The 15,434-nt window shown below is 50.9% G+C and overlaps 6 protein-coding genes across 6 annotated transcripts; 3 read left to right on the top strand and 3 right to left on the bottom strand.

The window, feature by feature from the left end:
* Positions 1-594: 594 nt before the first annotated feature.
* On the bottom strand, positions 595-1,190 carry BDP81DRAFT_137017 (uncharacterized protein). The gene has a single exon (XM_060581796.1). The coding sequence runs from the start codon at positions 1,085-1,087 to the stop codon at positions 701-703; it is 387 nt and encodes a 128-aa protein (XP_060439253.1). The 5' UTR covers positions 1,088-1,190; the 3' UTR covers positions 595-700.
* Positions 1,191-1,542: 352 nt separating this feature from the next.
* BDP81DRAFT_410795 (SGNH hydrolase-type esterase domain-containing protein) lies at positions 1,543-4,180 on the bottom strand (the record flags this gene model as incomplete). The annotated part of the gene is made up of 3 exons (XM_060589136.1): positions 1,543-2,145; positions 2,198-2,736; positions 3,989-4,180. 3 exons carry the CDS (start codon positions 4,178-4,180, stop codon positions 1,593-1,595), a joined length of 1,284 nt encoding a protein of 427 aa, XP_060439252.1. The 3' UTR covers positions 1,543-1,592.
* Positions 4,181-5,790: 1,610 nt separating this feature from the next.
* Positions 5,791-6,747, top strand: BDP81DRAFT_439885 (bacteriocin-protection, YdeI or OmpD-associated-domain-containing protein). The gene has a single exon (XM_060591448.1). The coding sequence runs from the start codon at positions 5,908-5,910 to the stop codon at positions 6,577-6,579; it is 672 nt and encodes a 223-aa protein (XP_060439251.1). The 5' UTR covers positions 5,791-5,907; the 3' UTR covers positions 6,580-6,747.
* Positions 6,748-9,338: 2,591 nt separating this feature from the next.
* On the top strand, positions 9,339-10,526 carry BDP81DRAFT_332402 (uncharacterized protein; the record flags this gene model as incomplete). The annotated part of the gene is made up of 1 exon (XM_060585590.1): positions 9,339-10,526. The coding sequence occupies one exon, from the start codon at positions 9,339-9,341 to the stop codon at positions 10,524-10,526; it is 1,188 nt and encodes a 395-aa protein (XP_060439250.1).
* Positions 10,527-10,919: 393 nt separating this feature from the next.
* BDP81DRAFT_399571 (uncharacterized protein) lies at positions 10,920-11,474 on the bottom strand (the record flags this gene model as incomplete). The annotated part of the gene is made up of 2 exons (XM_060588591.1): positions 10,920-11,385; positions 11,455-11,474. 2 exons carry the CDS (start codon positions 11,472-11,474, stop codon positions 10,920-10,922), a joined length of 486 nt encoding a protein of 161 aa, XP_060439249.1.
* A 1,246-nt stretch (positions 11,475-12,720) lies between these two features.
* On the top strand, positions 12,721-14,712 carry BDP81DRAFT_359449 (uncharacterized protein). Its single transcript, XM_060586381.1, has 5 exons — positions 12,721-13,315; positions 13,375-13,561; positions 13,618-13,735; positions 13,792-14,076; positions 14,134-14,712. Exons 1-5 carry the CDS (start codon positions 12,947-12,949, stop codon positions 14,645-14,647), a joined length of 1,473 nt encoding a protein of 490 aa, XP_060439248.1. The 5' UTR covers positions 12,721-12,946; the 3' UTR covers positions 14,648-14,712.
* The last annotated feature ends 722 nt before the right edge of the window (positions 14,713-15,434 follow it).

Genomic DNA, 15,434 nt, shown 5'->3' with positions numbered 1-15,434 from the left:
CCGCCGTCAGCTTGTGTGTTGACAGATTTTCCCGCCCAGGCGGCCCTGGCGAACCATTTGTCTGCTTCATCACATCTCATCAAGGTTGTCAACTTCATCCTCCTCCCTTACTATCGGGACCAGACTGCAGATCCAAATGATAGATCATCCACGTTATGGATCTACAAATCTAGCACTGGACGCATTGTGTCCTCAACGCCGCGATTTCGGTCTGCGTGTTGCTTTCCTCACGCTTGGCACCACTCATCTCTCATATTTCTTCGACCTCCTGCGCATGAAGTATCCAGTCACAATCGCAACGCCAACTGGTCTGCCACATCGTTAGCAAACACACCGTTGCCAGTCTGGTGGCTCATGTACCGAACTCACAGCAGCAATACCCGTAACACGCCCACCGCCATGCCCATCTTCAGTCCAGCCCAGCACTCCGCGGAGTTCTCACCGTACTCGTCGCAGGGAGCCTTGTCTTGGCCTTCATCGCAAAAATGAGATATGGTCCCGTTGCGGTGGCATTAAGACATAGAAGGGCGGCAAACGCGACGGAGAGAGCCATTCCGACGTAAGAACACGCCACCAAGGTGGTAATGATCCAAATGCCAACCTCGGTGCACGTGGATATCAGCGATAATATGCTTTGTCTCTATGTGTCAGTCCCGTAATGTCTTACTAGTTAACTGACCCAACGAGACGGCGTAAGAACTCACCACGCAAACTCGGCCCTAAGAACCAATCCCGGAAACTTCTTGACCCGTTCGAGGCCTTGCGAGGAGATGACAATGGCGATGACCTCGAAGATGATGAGGACTACATGGCCCGCAAATATCACCGTCCCACCATTTTCTGGCTTGAACCACTCCCGCGATGACGCCGGCCACACACGAGACCTTCGAGAACTAGTCGGTGCACCATTCTTGCCGTTCCTAAGGGTCTTGAACAAGCTAAACGTGCCTGCCGAATTCCAAGTCTTATCGGTGTTGGTGTAATGATCTGTCCAAGATTGCGCTGTTGGCGGCGGTGGTGGAAACCCAGACCCATTGGTTCCAGGGGTCCTCCATTGTGGCTGGGGAGCGTTGCCATCGTTTCCCATCTTAATGAATTTCGGTGCGGCGTGTTTTTAACTTGAGTGAATTGTGGTCTGTACAAAATCTAGAGTCTCGTGAAAAACTGAATCAGCTATGAGAGCTTATGAGTCTTAACTGAGCACTTTTCTACATCGCTGTCAGGCACTTCACCAGGCACCCGGGCGTGAAGTGAGGCGAAGGCCTCCCTCAGCCGCCAAGCACGATTCTGCCCCATGGATCGGCAAACCCGCCAGACTAACTCATCCAGCTTAACTAAGCCGCTTAGCCGGCTCAAAGCAGGCTTCAAGACTCATTCCGTGCTTGTGAGGTGTCTTTAGGGGTTGAAATGGAACAATTCTGCCTACCAACTAAGTCGCAACCGCATCTCAAGATTACGATGATAACGGGATGTTCACGACCGAGGGTCAGGTTCAATTTCAAACGTCGCACTAAGAGAGTTGTCGCAATAAAGCCATTGAATGAATATTGATCATACCTCAGCACACGCTGTAACGTTTCGCGCGTTCTCTCTTAACTCTTGAAAACATCCAAAGGGAATCTGGCCGCAATCTCCTGATACCCAGCCACATTCGGATGCAAATGATCACCACCATCAAACTGCGCCTTCAACTTCTCCCCATCACCAATATACCCCGCAAAATCAACAACGTGATCAAACGTCCCGCTCTCCAAAATCCACTTATTCACCCTCTCCCGCGTCCGCTCCCTCTCCGGGTTCGAATACGCCTGCCCGCTCCCCGCAAACGGCGTGATCGTCGCCCCGATGGTTGCAAGCCCGGCCTTCTTGCAGTCGGCCACGATCTGTTTGTACGCGGCGATGAGCCCGTCGCCAATGCGCTGCTGGGATCCGGCGTCGGTGCCGCCGGGGCCCATATCGTTTACGCCTTCGAAGATGAGAACGCGGGAGACGCCTTGCTGGGTGAGGGCATCGCGAGGGTACCGGGACAGGAGTGTGGGGCCGAGGCCGCCGCTGAGGACTGCGTTGCCGCCTGCTGCTTCGTTTGCGATTGCGAGGTTTGTGATTCCCTCTTTTTGCAGGCGTGCGATGAGGAGATCGGGCCAGCTAGGGCATGTCAATTGAGATTGAATGTGTCATGAAAGGCAAGTCAGCTAACCGGTTGTTCTTGTCGTCGTCGCTCCCACGTCCATCCGAGATGCTGTCCCCGAGAACTATCATTGCTGACGTATTCCTGGGAACCCACGCCTCCACGGCACTAGCAAAGTACCAGTGCTTTGTGCTAGCACTTCCGACAGACGATGAATTCACCTGATTACCATTCTGCATCCATGAAGTCGTGCGGCTGCCGGGGTGTCCCGTGATACGGGTCCCTGACTGGCCCTGCTGAGAGTAAAGACTCAGCGCGATATTTGCCTGAGGTAGCACCTTGAAGTCTATCGGATCAGTGTAGACAACGGCGCCTTGCTTGATAGTCACGGACGGAGACCCGGAGAAAGTCAGTCCCCTGATGGTAGCAGTATCGATCCCAGATACGCCTGCTGCTCCGCCGAGTGCAAGGGCGACCGAGGCTGCTGTGATGGGCAGATCTGAACCTCCAAAGGTGTTTGTGAGCTGGAAACGGATACGTGATGCACCGATGGAGGCGTGAAAGGTCTGGCGGAGCGTTGCGTTGCGGAATTGGAAACTTCCTCCATTCTTGCGGAGTCAGGTTAGCACAGGCATGATGCGAAGGGAGGAAGCAGCATACGAAAGGCGACGGTGGAAGATTACTTTGTTCCACCTCTTGGGGCATAGACGTCCATGTCACGACCCAATGGTTTTCGTCTTGTCGTTCGTAGAGATTGTCACCGGTTGGGACGGCGAGGGTGAGCGTTACCCAGAGGAACAGCCAGTTTACCAACATCATGAAAGCTCGCGATAAAAAAGTCGTCTCGGGAAATTGACCAGAGCTTTCATCATTCCTTAAGGCTTAAGGCATTCGGGCTTCATCGCTGGTATGTAGTCGTTCTTCGTTTCAGACCTCGGAATGAAGCCGTCCGAAGTTGGGCTGTTTGAACTCCTCCCCGCATTGCTTTTAGCCAGATCATCCCTGATCCCATATTACCCCAAAGACATCCGTACATCAGCCAAAGTGAAGATGGGACATATCTAGGGACGGATATTACGTGACCAGCCAAGGGTCCCCCGGTTTGTTATGGCCAAGCTTTGCAGCCTCTTGTTAGTCCCGGTGCCGAAAGTTTACGTTGACGTGCTATTACATTCACGCCACTTACACGTGTAGCACCATCGGATCTTATTCAAGACGAATCAGACATCGCGCAAGATTGCATCTAGCCATCTAAACCCGACGGAGGTATGAAAGGGATCGTTGGAAACAACATTGAGCGCCCTGAGAGTGAGAAATGAGATAATCTTGGGGCAGTCAGAAGATATTTTGATGTCTTCTCGGGCAGTTCTTTGCGATATTTCGGGAACACTCAGCGACAATATCCCAGGGAGATATTCATACGCAAGCGTTGCTAGGCTAGGGCAGACAGTATCTTCTGAAGTGAACTCGTCTGCACCTGTCTTCGCGGACTCGGTTATCATTACTCATGGCAGCAAACCTTGACCTTGAAAGTGAATTGTTGACACCTAGTTCAACACATCAAGAAACTAAAGGTGGCAAAGCAAGAGGTAGAACACAATATGCTGTATTGATGTAGCAATGGTGTACCTTAGTTGTAGTAAGGAGCTGTCTAAGCAGGTCCCATACCTTGCCTTTACGCTTCAGAGTCCCACAAAGACCCTTAAGAAATCATTTTTTTTTCCGAATCTCATTACTCCTCCTCTGTGCCGACATCGCCACTGAGACCTGCTCTTGACCCTCTGGCTCCCCTTAGTTCTTCCTTCCCTTTCCCTTCTTGGTCCCCTTCCTTGTCTTTCTTCCAGATGGTGTATGCCGGACCGCACCCTCGATGGGCTTCTGGACTCTAGCAGGGCGGGAACTGGTTATTCCCAGGCGTTTCGAGGGGCTCTTCTTAGTGAGTTTCAAGGTGGACTCCTTGCGGAGTTCAATCCATTTATCGAGGGCTTCTCGGTCCTCCAAGGACTCGAAAATCTCTGTGCCGTCGATGAATTGGTCGAAGGAGGTCTCCATTGTTTTGTTTACGTTCAAATCAAACCAACAGAGTATCTTTGTCTCGGAGTTCCATTCGAACTTGGTAGTAAATGTAGTGCAAAGAGGGGGGCTCGGCCAACGCGAGCGTGAGAACGGGAGATCGTCGGCATCAGAATCTTCCTCGTAGGCTTTGCAGCGACAGGATGTAGCCCACCACTCGAAGTTGGCGTTTCTAAGTGTTTCATGCACGGCATGTGCCAGTTTAACTTGTGTCAAGCCCTCCAGATAAGAGTCGAGTTGGCTCATGTTAATCCAAGAAGAGCAGCTGCGAATCAAGTCGAACATGCTCTTGGCTGGTTTATATTGACGAATTCGATGAGCCCAGGAATCTAGCTCATCGCGAGCGCTGACTGCCTTGGCCACGTCTGTCGGCGAGTCGGATGTCATGTAGGCCAGAAACGGCAGCCCCATAAAACCTCTCTTAGTAATCGTCATGTTTCTGGGTATCTCTGTCCCATAAACGATGGTTTGCTTTACGCAGGTGTCGTTGTCTTTATTGTTGTCGTTGCTGTGAGACTGTCCCGTGCGGGCATATTTGGCCGCTGAGGCGAACAATAAATCGGTGGTATAATTCATCCTTGCTGATTGGAGAGTCTGAGAGAATCTTTGTGATTGAAGAAGTTTATCAGGTGAGGGTGAAGGTAAGTTGTTGAAGCGATGCAGTCAAAATGCGTAGAGTATGTTGGGGTGGTATAAGTGCTTGGAGCTGTGGGAAGTTGTTTGGGGCTTGGGGATGTCTGTTTGAAAGGAAAGTAGGAGAAAAGATAAAAAAAGAAGGGAATATATAGGGTCAGCAGCGAGAACCTTCCCGGTCTGAACGCCTTCTCGACCCGGTAGTCTTGTAATCCCACTGACATCGTGATCATACTTCCTTTCCCGTGACGTTTGGCCAGTGTGTGGAAAGTTTGTTATTTCGGAGATAAGTATTGACAGTTATGAGCCGGCGGTCTAGGACATGTCGACAAGCCTGAGGCAACTGACAGTGTCAATAATGAAGCCGCGCCGTAGTAGGATACTATGTTCATCTCGTCCCTCCCGACACCTCAACGAGCTGCGGAGGGTGCAGTATCCGACATTGACCATGATGATTACACAATATACGGAAACTGACTGGATTCAAGAGCTTAAGCATATTTCGAGATTTGCGCAGGGATAACACCACGACACACATGCAATATTAAGTGGCTGGTAGATCTCAACATTTCTTTGATTGCAGGCCTAGATATGTGTTAACCGCATTCATGGTCATCCGTTCTGATGTAACCATTCAGAATCTAGGAACATATCAAACCGGGGATTGGGATATGGGAATATAGATCAACACCAAGACGATGGTTAAAGTTCCGTCCACAACGGAGATGGGTACTGACGGAAACTATATGTACCCACAACTACCTAAATGCAGTAGAGGGATCTCTCTTTTGTATATGGCGCAACGGTACAAATCCGAATTCTGTCAGGTACCTGCAGCCGCCATCCCCAAGTGGACTAGCTCGAACCCAAGAGGCTGGCTTTTGGGGTACCCGGGTGCCTAATCTCAACATCAAGGCTTCTTTCCACCAACGTCGAACTTCTGCCAGACCATGGGCCCCCTGAATTGTTGTATTGACTCATGAAATCGACTCTTGAACCAGCCTGCCACACAGTGCCCCTCTTGCTGGCGTCTAAAGCCGAGCGTGGCAATCCCCCGGCCAAACTTCTCATCGATGACCATGTCGAGACGTAGCAGAGCAAGTGTCCAAGCCGAGATCAAGGACGCAGCGAGAACTTCGCCTCAATCAGCCACCAATAAAACTCCTTCACCAAGATTATCGGAGTCCATCCCAACCCTGCTCTTCGAAGATCAATCTAAGTGGGAGAGCTACCTCGAGAGCTCCTACCAAAGCTCCCTGGGTGTCTGGCTGAAGATAGCCAAGAAGAACGCCGAAAAGCCGACAGTCACGTATGATCAAGCCCTCAATGTAGCACTCTGCTTCGGCTGGATCGACGGACAGCGCAAAGCCTTTGACGAGCAGCACTTTATCCAGAGATTCACCCCACGGCGGAAGAACAGTCTCTGGTCAAAGAGAAACGTCGAGAAAGTTGCGGCTTTGACGCAAGCGGAACGCGTGAGGCCAGCTGGACAGGCTGAGGTTAACGCCGCCAAGGCTGATGGGCGATGGGATCGAGCCTACTCTTCTGCGAGCATGATGGAAGTGCCTTCAGATTTTGCGGAGGCATTGCGCTGCAACGAAGAAGCGAACAAGTTCTTTAATGCTTTGAATAAGACGCAGCGTTATGCATTCTTGTGGCGGATCGAGACGACAAAACGCCTAGAAACGAGGAAACGAAAGATAGATCAGTTTGTCAATCTTTTAGCCGAACACAAGACGGTCTGAAAGGAGTGTCCATCTGTGGAAACAGTGCTGAAGGTGGGAAAGTTTGAGCAAAGGTTTGACGACATCGTAATGGAAGCCAGATTAATATTTCTCTTGTATTGCATACTACTATGCTAGTAACTAATACTGGGTTCCTTAATTTGAAAATGGCCAGCTGGCTTGACTCGACCTCAACTGTACCGGTCCAAGAAGAAAGACTGGCAGTAGAATCTCCAGCAATTGGTAAGTACCTGGGATAAGCAAGACTTCCGCAGTAGGGGCTCCATATTTCAACTTGCACATCTCTTCATGTGTCGTCCACTTGATTGGCCATATCATAAGGCAGACGCTGTTCTTTTATTTCCTTGTGGGCTTCTACACAACCACCACCACCATAGCGGATCACGGCAATGAATCGAGGTAGACTTCATGTTCTCTTCTATCACTACCTTACTTGGGTGGACCTTTCAGTCGTCCACGTTTTCAGAAATCAGTTATTCATGCCCATGCCCCCAGTTACCTTTTTGAGGAAATTCTGCCCTAAATAATCAGACTTGGAACAAGCTATCAATGTTGAAGATTGAGGAGGCAATGGCCATGCGAGAAGACTTTAGGCATGCCGAAGATCATATTTGAAAGCCTTTTTGATTTGCCATATGAGAACATTTGAAAGTAGGCCAAATAACAAGCTGAAATGCAGTACCTGACTGCTTTACCTAGGAATCGCAAAAGTAAGTAGTGTGTTACCGCGTCATCTGACCGGGCCATTGCATTCGACAGGGCATCACAAAACAGGCTTAATTTGACTCCCTCATGCCCTTCCGATTGAATTTTCGACATGTTGACGATTCACTCTCACCTTGGATGGCTGATCTAGGCCCATCCGACCTGTACAGAGGCTGGTAGATATCTGTAACATCCTGTTATTCCAACTTCCGCCTTTCGATTTCATAGTATTGTGGAGGCTAGTCCTCCCCGCACTAGGCAGCAGCCGTCAGCAGCGTCATCCCAGGGGTTCGTGCATTTCCCCAATGCGGATTATCTCCAAGGAAGTCAGCTTGGAGACGGTCTTGGCTTACTACCTTTCTCACCTCATCGTCGAGTCACTTCTGCTGCCACATCCCCACTGCTTGGAATAATCCAAATTATATATCAACTGTAAAGAATATTGAGGTTTAGGTTCTTAGGGCCGTCAAAAAACATCGCTCAAAGCTTGGCCAAGCTAACGAGCCGTTTTTCCTTGACTTTAACTCTTTGACTCGGCCTGTACTTTGATAGCCCTGTTCTACATCCTCCACCGCCAGTTGATGACTGGAGTTTTGGCTTGAAACATGGATGACCTACTCCCTCAAAGAATCGTTCGAATCGCCCGACAGCTCTCGGTCACCCCAACCGAGCTCATTTAGCCTGTCCTCGCCGATCTCCCATATCATCGTATCCTCGACCTCTTAGGAACTCAGTATGGCGACAGTTCACCTCACGGCATAGTCCTCAAGTCAGCTCTCAGCAACAGCAAAGCATGGGCGGTGCTACGCAGTCAAAACCTAGGCCGATTGGCGAAAGTTTGGGTAGCTTTAAACAGGCTCTCCTTGTTGTCAGAGGGGCAGCTTGTTATGGCAACGAAGCCGGACTCCGAATTCAGGCCTCAGCACGCCAAGGCTTCATCTTCTGTTATTCCGGACTGGCCGCAGTTGTCTTTTACCCTTGAGGATGACCTTGTCCGCGCCTTTGTCAGGATGATACTTCACAAGGAAAAGTTTCGGGATCGTGGCACCAAGCTCTACGCCATCATACAGTATCTGCCCAATCCCGAACATTCAACAACCCCCCAACATCCGAGGACCGTTGCGGGGTTTCGCGCCAAAGGTTGGAAACCTGATGATTGCATCGAAATCATTCCACGTCTTTCCAAGGCACAGGAACTTCTTAATGACGAAAAGGCATCAGAGCTTCACCGTCTGGCCGATCTTTATGAGCAATTCCCGGCATACCTGAAGACCCCCTTGGCCCCTCAGACCCCACGGCAGAACATCGCCCACGTTCCTCGGCAACTACGTCTGTACGCTCGAAGATCGGGACGTACACTATGGTCGTTCCGGTACGCACACCCGATACTAGTACCATATGATTGGTGTCTCCAACTTTTTGGTGCTGTTAATCAAGAGCTAGAGTTCTATTTGGACCTGCAAAAGACGAGAGACGGCATTCAAAGCATTCGCATACTCGAATATACCCTCCCGCGCTTGAGCTCAACCAAGGGACAGGAGCTTCAAGAGCTGAAAAATGCCATGCCCAGTACTCCGGCAGAGTTGGAGTGGCTAGAGTCCTTTATGCGTGTGGTTGAACAGATGGAAAGTCAATTGCCCGACCTAGCTTCCAGTATCAAAGAGAGAACAGCGCATCAGTCCCCCGAGGAGAAAATTGACAGTCGTCCTGAAACCGTCAAGGACCCTCCGAGTGTCCTTCTGGGACGGTCCGACTTTCGAGACTTCATTGCGAACTCACGAATTGAAGATGTCGCAAACCAATTACGGTACGATTTCGACCTGTCGAAAAAGGCTGGAAAAGATGCAACATAGCTTCCCAGCCTTCTCGCTCTTTACATGCCTCCGTCTTCTACGGACCAATCTAAAAGAGCCGCATTAAAACTTTGGCCCATCCTTGATCCGGGCATGCGCCAGCTACTATTCGAGCAAATGATTGAGACTATCAAGACGAAAGTCTCAGAAATGCCTGAAATAGCTGTCGATGATAGTCCGCATGACCGGATTCACCGACATATGCCAAGCGGCAGTCGCAAACGAACTTGCTACGTCTGCCGCATGGTTCTCGATAACCCCCATCCGCAGCTGGGATCGATGTGCATACCTTGTGGAGAGTTCAACCTCGCGGAAAGGTCTTTGTCGCTACCGGAGAATATTTCACTCAAGGGCAAGACTGCTGTTGTTACTGGTGGGCGCGTGAATCTCGGCTTTCACACGGCTCTGCGGCTGCTGCGTTGCGGCGCGGCCGTGATCGTATCATCGCGTTACCCCGAAGATGCGCTCTCGCGGTACCGACAGGAGGCTGATTTCGATGACTGGTCACCGAGATTGAGAATCATTGGTGCGGACTTCCGAGCAGCAGCTGATGCTTTCTCCCTGGTGCAGAGTATTAAGAGAGTTCTCCAGGAAGAAGGCTGGACTCTGAATTATCTGATCAACAATGCCGCCCAAACCCTTACAGATCCAATGGAGAAAGAGGAACGCGCCATTGAACACGAGCGTTTCCTGCTTGCCAATCCGCCTGACGATGGTAAAGGCGTGGTTGTACGCCATGACTACTCACCTCGCGTACGAGGTGGCGATGGTAGCCTTCCTCATGGTGTGGCAGGGGAGATTCCTGGCCGCATTGCTGGGCCGTCTGCCCCTCAGAACACGTTTCTTTCTGGATCAATGTCTGAGCTGCAAATTTCTGGCACGGAGAAACCAGCCCCATCATCTTGGGTGCAGTCACTCTCAGACATTCCTTACGAAGATGTCATCGCCGCACACAGCGTCAACACCTTTGTGCCTCTCATATTAATCCGGGAGCTGTTGCCTTCGATGCGAAAAGGGGGCCACATCATCAACGTCTCATCCAGAGAAGGTATCTTCGAGTCAACTCAGCGCAGCTCCGCCAAGAATAGCAAGCACGTCCATACCAATAGGTCAAAGGCTGGACTGAACATGATTACCGAGACGGAGGCGCCCACGGCTTGGAAGCTAGGCGTGGCCATGAACACTGTTGATCCAGGCTACATGAGTGCCGCTCCAGAATATAAGCAGGCCTACGGCGGCGAGCGGCCCATTGGTTGGGAGGATGGTGCTAGCCGTGTCCTGTGGCCCATAGCCAGGGCTGGCAGACAATGGTACTCTCCTCCCATCTGGGGACGCTTCTTGAAGCACTATGGTGCGGTCAGGGTTGATACCCGACTCGGTCGCGGATGATGTGTTTAGTCTCATGCTACCTTACCTTACGGGGTTCTTTGGAATTGAGGCGAACATCAGGCTGTGGTTCTGGATAACTCTTTGTATTCAGTGCGCTCAATTTATTTCAGCAGGCTGTATTCACGAAATAAACTCAGTATTTCTCTCGGAACAGCCCTTCATTTCTCATTTGATCTTGAGTGACATGTACACTGAAGAGGTCTTCAAGTTATTATGACTTAGGGGACGTCACTTGGTGATACGACTGGAGTATAGAACTACTTAGTAATGGCAAGACTCAAATGGGCGTTATATCATAGGTCTTTAAGGTTAGATATCTACCCAATCACTCAATTTTCGTTACATGTATGATAGCCTCCCATATCGCCTTTTCGATTGATGACCGACGTTTGTTTAAAGAGCCCATGGTCCGCATAAGCCGGTGTTCGGATCCGGAACCTGCTTTGGCCCCTTGACGCAAGTGACATCCTTCCTGCCCCAGCAAGTAGCACACTTGAACTGCTCCCACGCCACGAAAGTGGTTGTGAACTTCTTGCCAACATTGTTCCACGCACGCCAGACCCTCAAGTCTCCACGGTAGAGTTGTGTTCCCGCAGGGCAGGACTTATCCCCCTGCACCACGGAAGGACTGCCTTCAGCCCATCCAGCACAGTCGGGGCCCAAGATGAGGCTCACTCCCTTCGACGCAACAGCGAGGGCGTCGACGGGATCTTTGGCGCAGACCGAGGTGTCGCAGCCGACCTGAAGACAGTCTGAACTGCCAGAGTCGTCACGGTAGGCGCCGCGCGGGCTGAGACCGGTGACATCAATCGCGGTGGCAGAGCATAACTGGACCAGAGCCAAACACGCCAAGAGGTTGCTAATGTGACTTTAGCAACGTTTCTTCTTCAATCTGGTTTGTGTGTCTAATTGTTAAAATGCAACTTACGCTTTCGTGAACAGCAACATTTCGAGCTTTTTTTGGAAGCTACAAGTTGTTCAATGTAGAAGTTCGGCCAAGTGCTCGTTGAAATGGGATGTGCGGACTAGACAACTGCCTACGGGCTTCCAGAAGCCGCGTCTCGGCACAGCTCTATTATATGTAGAAACCTTTTGCTAGTCTTAGTTGGTTGATGCCCATCGTTTCGGCTCCGTCTCCGTGAGTTCACTTCACCTCCCTCCTCCACCTCTTCTTTCCAGTCTATGGTCCGCCTCGTTGTCGCATAGCAGCGCTCATTTCCGAGAGCTATTCGGCATCTCTGCAACGGGGTATTCCATCCCGGTAAGTCAAAGTTTTCGACCCTCAGGGTAGAGAGATACTGGGCATAAAGTTGGATCAGCCTACGAGAAATCAGTTCATGCCTGGGCCGATGACAGGGCAAAATGCTCTTAACAAGCTTTTCCAAATTTTTCGACTTTGTCTTGGCAACAATTCTTGTTGATCGCTGTCAGAAGCACAGACCTGGAAAAAGCGTAAAAAGGCTTGGCCCCATCGGTGATCAGCTCTCAAAACCGCGATCAACCCGGCGAGAACTGAGAAGGTTAACAAAACACGCGGTAAGCAAAAGCGCGAAAGAATTGCCATTTTCTGCCCGGCTGTGTGATCAAGTTAGTAACGAAATGATTCGTCGTTATGATACAACCTGAGCGCGAGCACCTGGATGGTCTCAGCAATTCGCCAACTGCCATCGGTAAGGTAGGTAGAGAAATGGCCTGGCAAGGAGAAATATGACGATGTTCCTCGGGCCGGGGGTGTCCTGCCAGCTACAGACAATATCGTAAAGTGCAGAAAAGGGTGAGAGAAGGAGGAACGTCGACTTCTACGTGCAGGGCCTCGATAGAGACAACTCAAGTAAAACATCAATCATTGCTTCAGGGACAACTGCTAATACCGATTGTCTTTTTCTCTGGGAGGCGACGAGTCATCACGCCGAAATCAAGACTTGAGCTAGCTAAAAGAGCAAGTTTTTGGTCAATGCCCGTCCTACAGTCCAGATAAACTTTTCAAAGCACCCCCATCCTAGTTCTAACTCCCGCACTCGGCACTCCGCCTTATTGCCGATCAGACACCGAGATTGACTAAGATAAAAGTGATGAATCGCATCTAATCAGATTTTGGATCAAAGTTTCGGAAACGTCCGTAGGAGAGACGATCGTGAAGTCGTGTCAATTACCGCAGACCGCATTTCCACAATTTTGCCAAGTCTAGGTTTTCGCGACGAAGAAAAAAGTAGGCGACCTCGTATGGATGTATCAGTTAGGACTGCTTGTTGTCGCGTCGGAATCATGCGCCTATTTACTGCCCATCATGAACACGGCTGATGAGGAACGTATAAGACTCTTCCAGTCACCAACAGCTTCCGATCCGGTTGATAGTCGCAGATAGAGCTTTTTCAGAACCGGTCACATTCCTGAAGCCTCGATACGAAGTCTTTCCCACGATGCGTTTCTCAATCGTAGCCGTCTGGCTATCCTCAGCCACGGCTCTAGCCGCCGGTGTCGTGGATTGGAAGACTGTAAAGTGTCAAGGCACCGTCATCGATGCAAAGGCCCTGCCCGACAAGCGATGGGCGGCAGCCGGTGCAACTGAGGCCCTCAACGAGGTGCTTAAGGCTTGGAAGGAGTACGACTCCGGTCCGAACGAGGTCAAGTTCGAGTTCAGCCAGTTCGCGTCCTGGTACCTCGGCGGCCCGGAGATGTGGCGATGCACACAGCTGCTTGACGTGCCTTGCTCAACGTCGTTGACTTGCGAGGACACCAAGTACCCTGCCGGGCATTTGATTCTCAACTCCTTCTCCAAGATGCATCAAGTAAGTTCATCTCGTGCTCGTTGAGAAGGTTTGCGAATGGCGACTAATTGCTGGCCTAGTTCCACCGCCGATACTTTGAGGCTCTTGACCAGGCACAGATGGACATTCAGTCCGAGATGGGTCTCTTTGCTGAGAAGTTCTCCGTCCCTCTTGCAGAGAGCGACTCTTCGGCGAGAATGCAGAGAATCATGCTCAACGTCATCTACGGAGTCGTCGGTATTGCCCAGGCTTACACCAACAACATCTGTGAGTGCCTTCTCGACCAGGTAGCAAGTGAATCCTGGAGCTAATGACGTGAAAAGTTGTGTACTCGACGCTGTTCCAGACTTTCCTCACTCAGACAATGCGATCTCAAATCACCACAACTAGCAGTTACACCATCTTCACCAGTTGGGCCATTGGAAAGGATTTCCTCCTCCCGTAAGTCTCTACTCTCATTGCTCATGAAGATTTGGAGCACTGACACCAGGAAACAGAGGTGCCTCGCCCAAGCCCGCCTATGGAACATTTTCGGCCATGATGGGTGATGTTTTTGACAGCTGGAAGGCTGCCGAGGTCGAGTACCTCAAGAGGATCTTCACGCCCAGAGATGACGCAACAATCAAATTCTTGACAGCCGCACTTGACAACGGCCTGATGTCTGCCACCCCCGACGACATTGACTTCAGGGAAATGTCCAAGGTGATCAAGAAGCTCTTCTACCCCAATCTCATGCTGGCTGCCTGGGAGACTGTTCCTTCGGCTCGTAGGCCTTTCGTCCTGTAAGTCCCCCCCCCTGTGGTGTCTCCCAACGAGCTTCGACTAATGCGCAGCACCAGCCAAACGGGTCTCCCCTGCAAGATGGGCAAGACCGAGAGAGACGATTCTCTCTGGCCATTCTTGTCTGCCGACTCGCATGAGAGAGCTGCTGCCTGCTACAACGGCGCCCTGTTCTACCTGCTCGACATCAGGAACGAGGGCGTAGATTTGAGCATCGGTCACCCCTCCATCAGACCTAGTGAAAACAACCCCTTCTCCGCCCTCTTTGGCACGGAAACGATGGATGGCAAGCAATGGGGTGGTGTCACAAAGGAAGACATCGTCGCCGCAGTATATGGAGGCTGGGTCGAGGGAGGCCGGATGAACAACAACTTCAACATGAATTACACCAACATCCAGCCCAGCGAGGGATCTAGCTTGTGGTTTGGAAACGGCATTCGCGTGCCTGGCTTTGTCAAGATGCCGCTCTGCAACAACATCTACACCATTATTGGCAATGTGGAGTTTGGCAAGCCAGAGACCAACCCATCCTGGCCTTGTGCTAGTCTTCCCGTCATTAAGCCCTCTAGATAATCACTTTTGACCTTGTGTAGTTCTAGGTACCTTAGAATGGTTTAGTGTGGAGAACATGCAGAAACATACGCCGAGAACTGTTATGAGGATGATGGTGTAACCTAATTGCGGCCTTCGTGACTACCTACTGAACCAGTGCCATGATGTGAACAGTGAATGTTGATACGTCAACTACCCTGACTCAATCGCGTTGATAACTTGGAACGGACCATGAATTTACCACTGCTCTACAGTGTTCGAACCTCAGGACTAGCTATACTTCTCTGAAGGACTCTCAAGCGAGCGCTTTCTGTGCTATCGTGGCATCCCTTTCTGCCCCCATCCGCTACATATACTGGTCTGCACAGAATTTGCAGTCATTGATACTTCAAACTTCAAAGAGCCATCCGACATATCTGTAGTCTAGGTACTCCTTCTCCTCGGGTGCAATGGTGTTGTCAAAAGATCGTCCTCCTCTTCTTTGGGGGAATGTGGCTGGCCGCGAGGTGTACCAGGACCAATGTTTCGCTCTCTGTCACGCTCTCTGTCGAGGAATTCTCGGCGCCGTCGGACACTCTCATGAATGCTATGTATAACCATACGCCTGAACGCGGTCCTTCTCCATTGCTCGTCTTGAGGGCATTGTGCGGAAGCTGCAGAGGAACGCGTCGGCTGATGAAGATCGGGGTTGGCGGTATTGGGGCTGGGAATGCCTACATTGGCATCCTGCTGATGGTCGCCAGTGGAGACGGGATAGCTGCTCGGCTTAGGAGCCTCATTACCTTCCGTAGAACCATGCTCCCGTGGT

The sequence above is a fragment of the Colletotrichum phormii genome (assembly GCF_030913505.1).
Source record: "Colletotrichum phormii strain CBS 102054 chromosome Unknown BDP81scaffold_30, whole genome shotgun sequence".
NCBI lineage: Eukaryota > Fungi > Ascomycota > Sordariomycetes > Glomerellales > Glomerellaceae > Colletotrichum > Colletotrichum phormii.
The sequence above is the reverse complement of the archived record's forward strand: the minus strand, read 5'-3'. Positions and strand labels throughout refer to the sequence as shown.

Excerpts from the sequence above, each read along its gene's own strand:
- BDP81DRAFT_137017 (XM_060581796.1), bottom strand. The coding sequence starts at position 1,087 with ATGGGAAACGATGGCAACGCTCCCCAGCCACAATGGAGGACCCCTGGA.
- BDP81DRAFT_439885 (XM_060591448.1), top strand. The coding sequence starts at position 5,908 with ATGACCATGTCGAGACGTAGCAGAGCAAGTGTCCAAGCCGAGATCAAG.
- BDP81DRAFT_359449 (XM_060586381.1), top strand. The coding sequence starts at position 12,947 with ATGCGTTTCTCAATCGTAGCCGTCTGGCTATCCTCAGCCACGGCTCTA. Across the intron at positions 13,562-13,617 it reads GGCTTACACCAACAACATCT|TTGTGTACTCGACGCTGTTC; the intron begins GTGAGTGCCTTC and ends TGACGTGAAAAG. Across the intron at positions 13,736-13,791 it reads GGAAAGGATTTCCTCCTCCC|AGGTGCCTCGCCCAAGCCCG; the intron begins GTAAGTCTCTAC and ends ACCAGGAAACAG.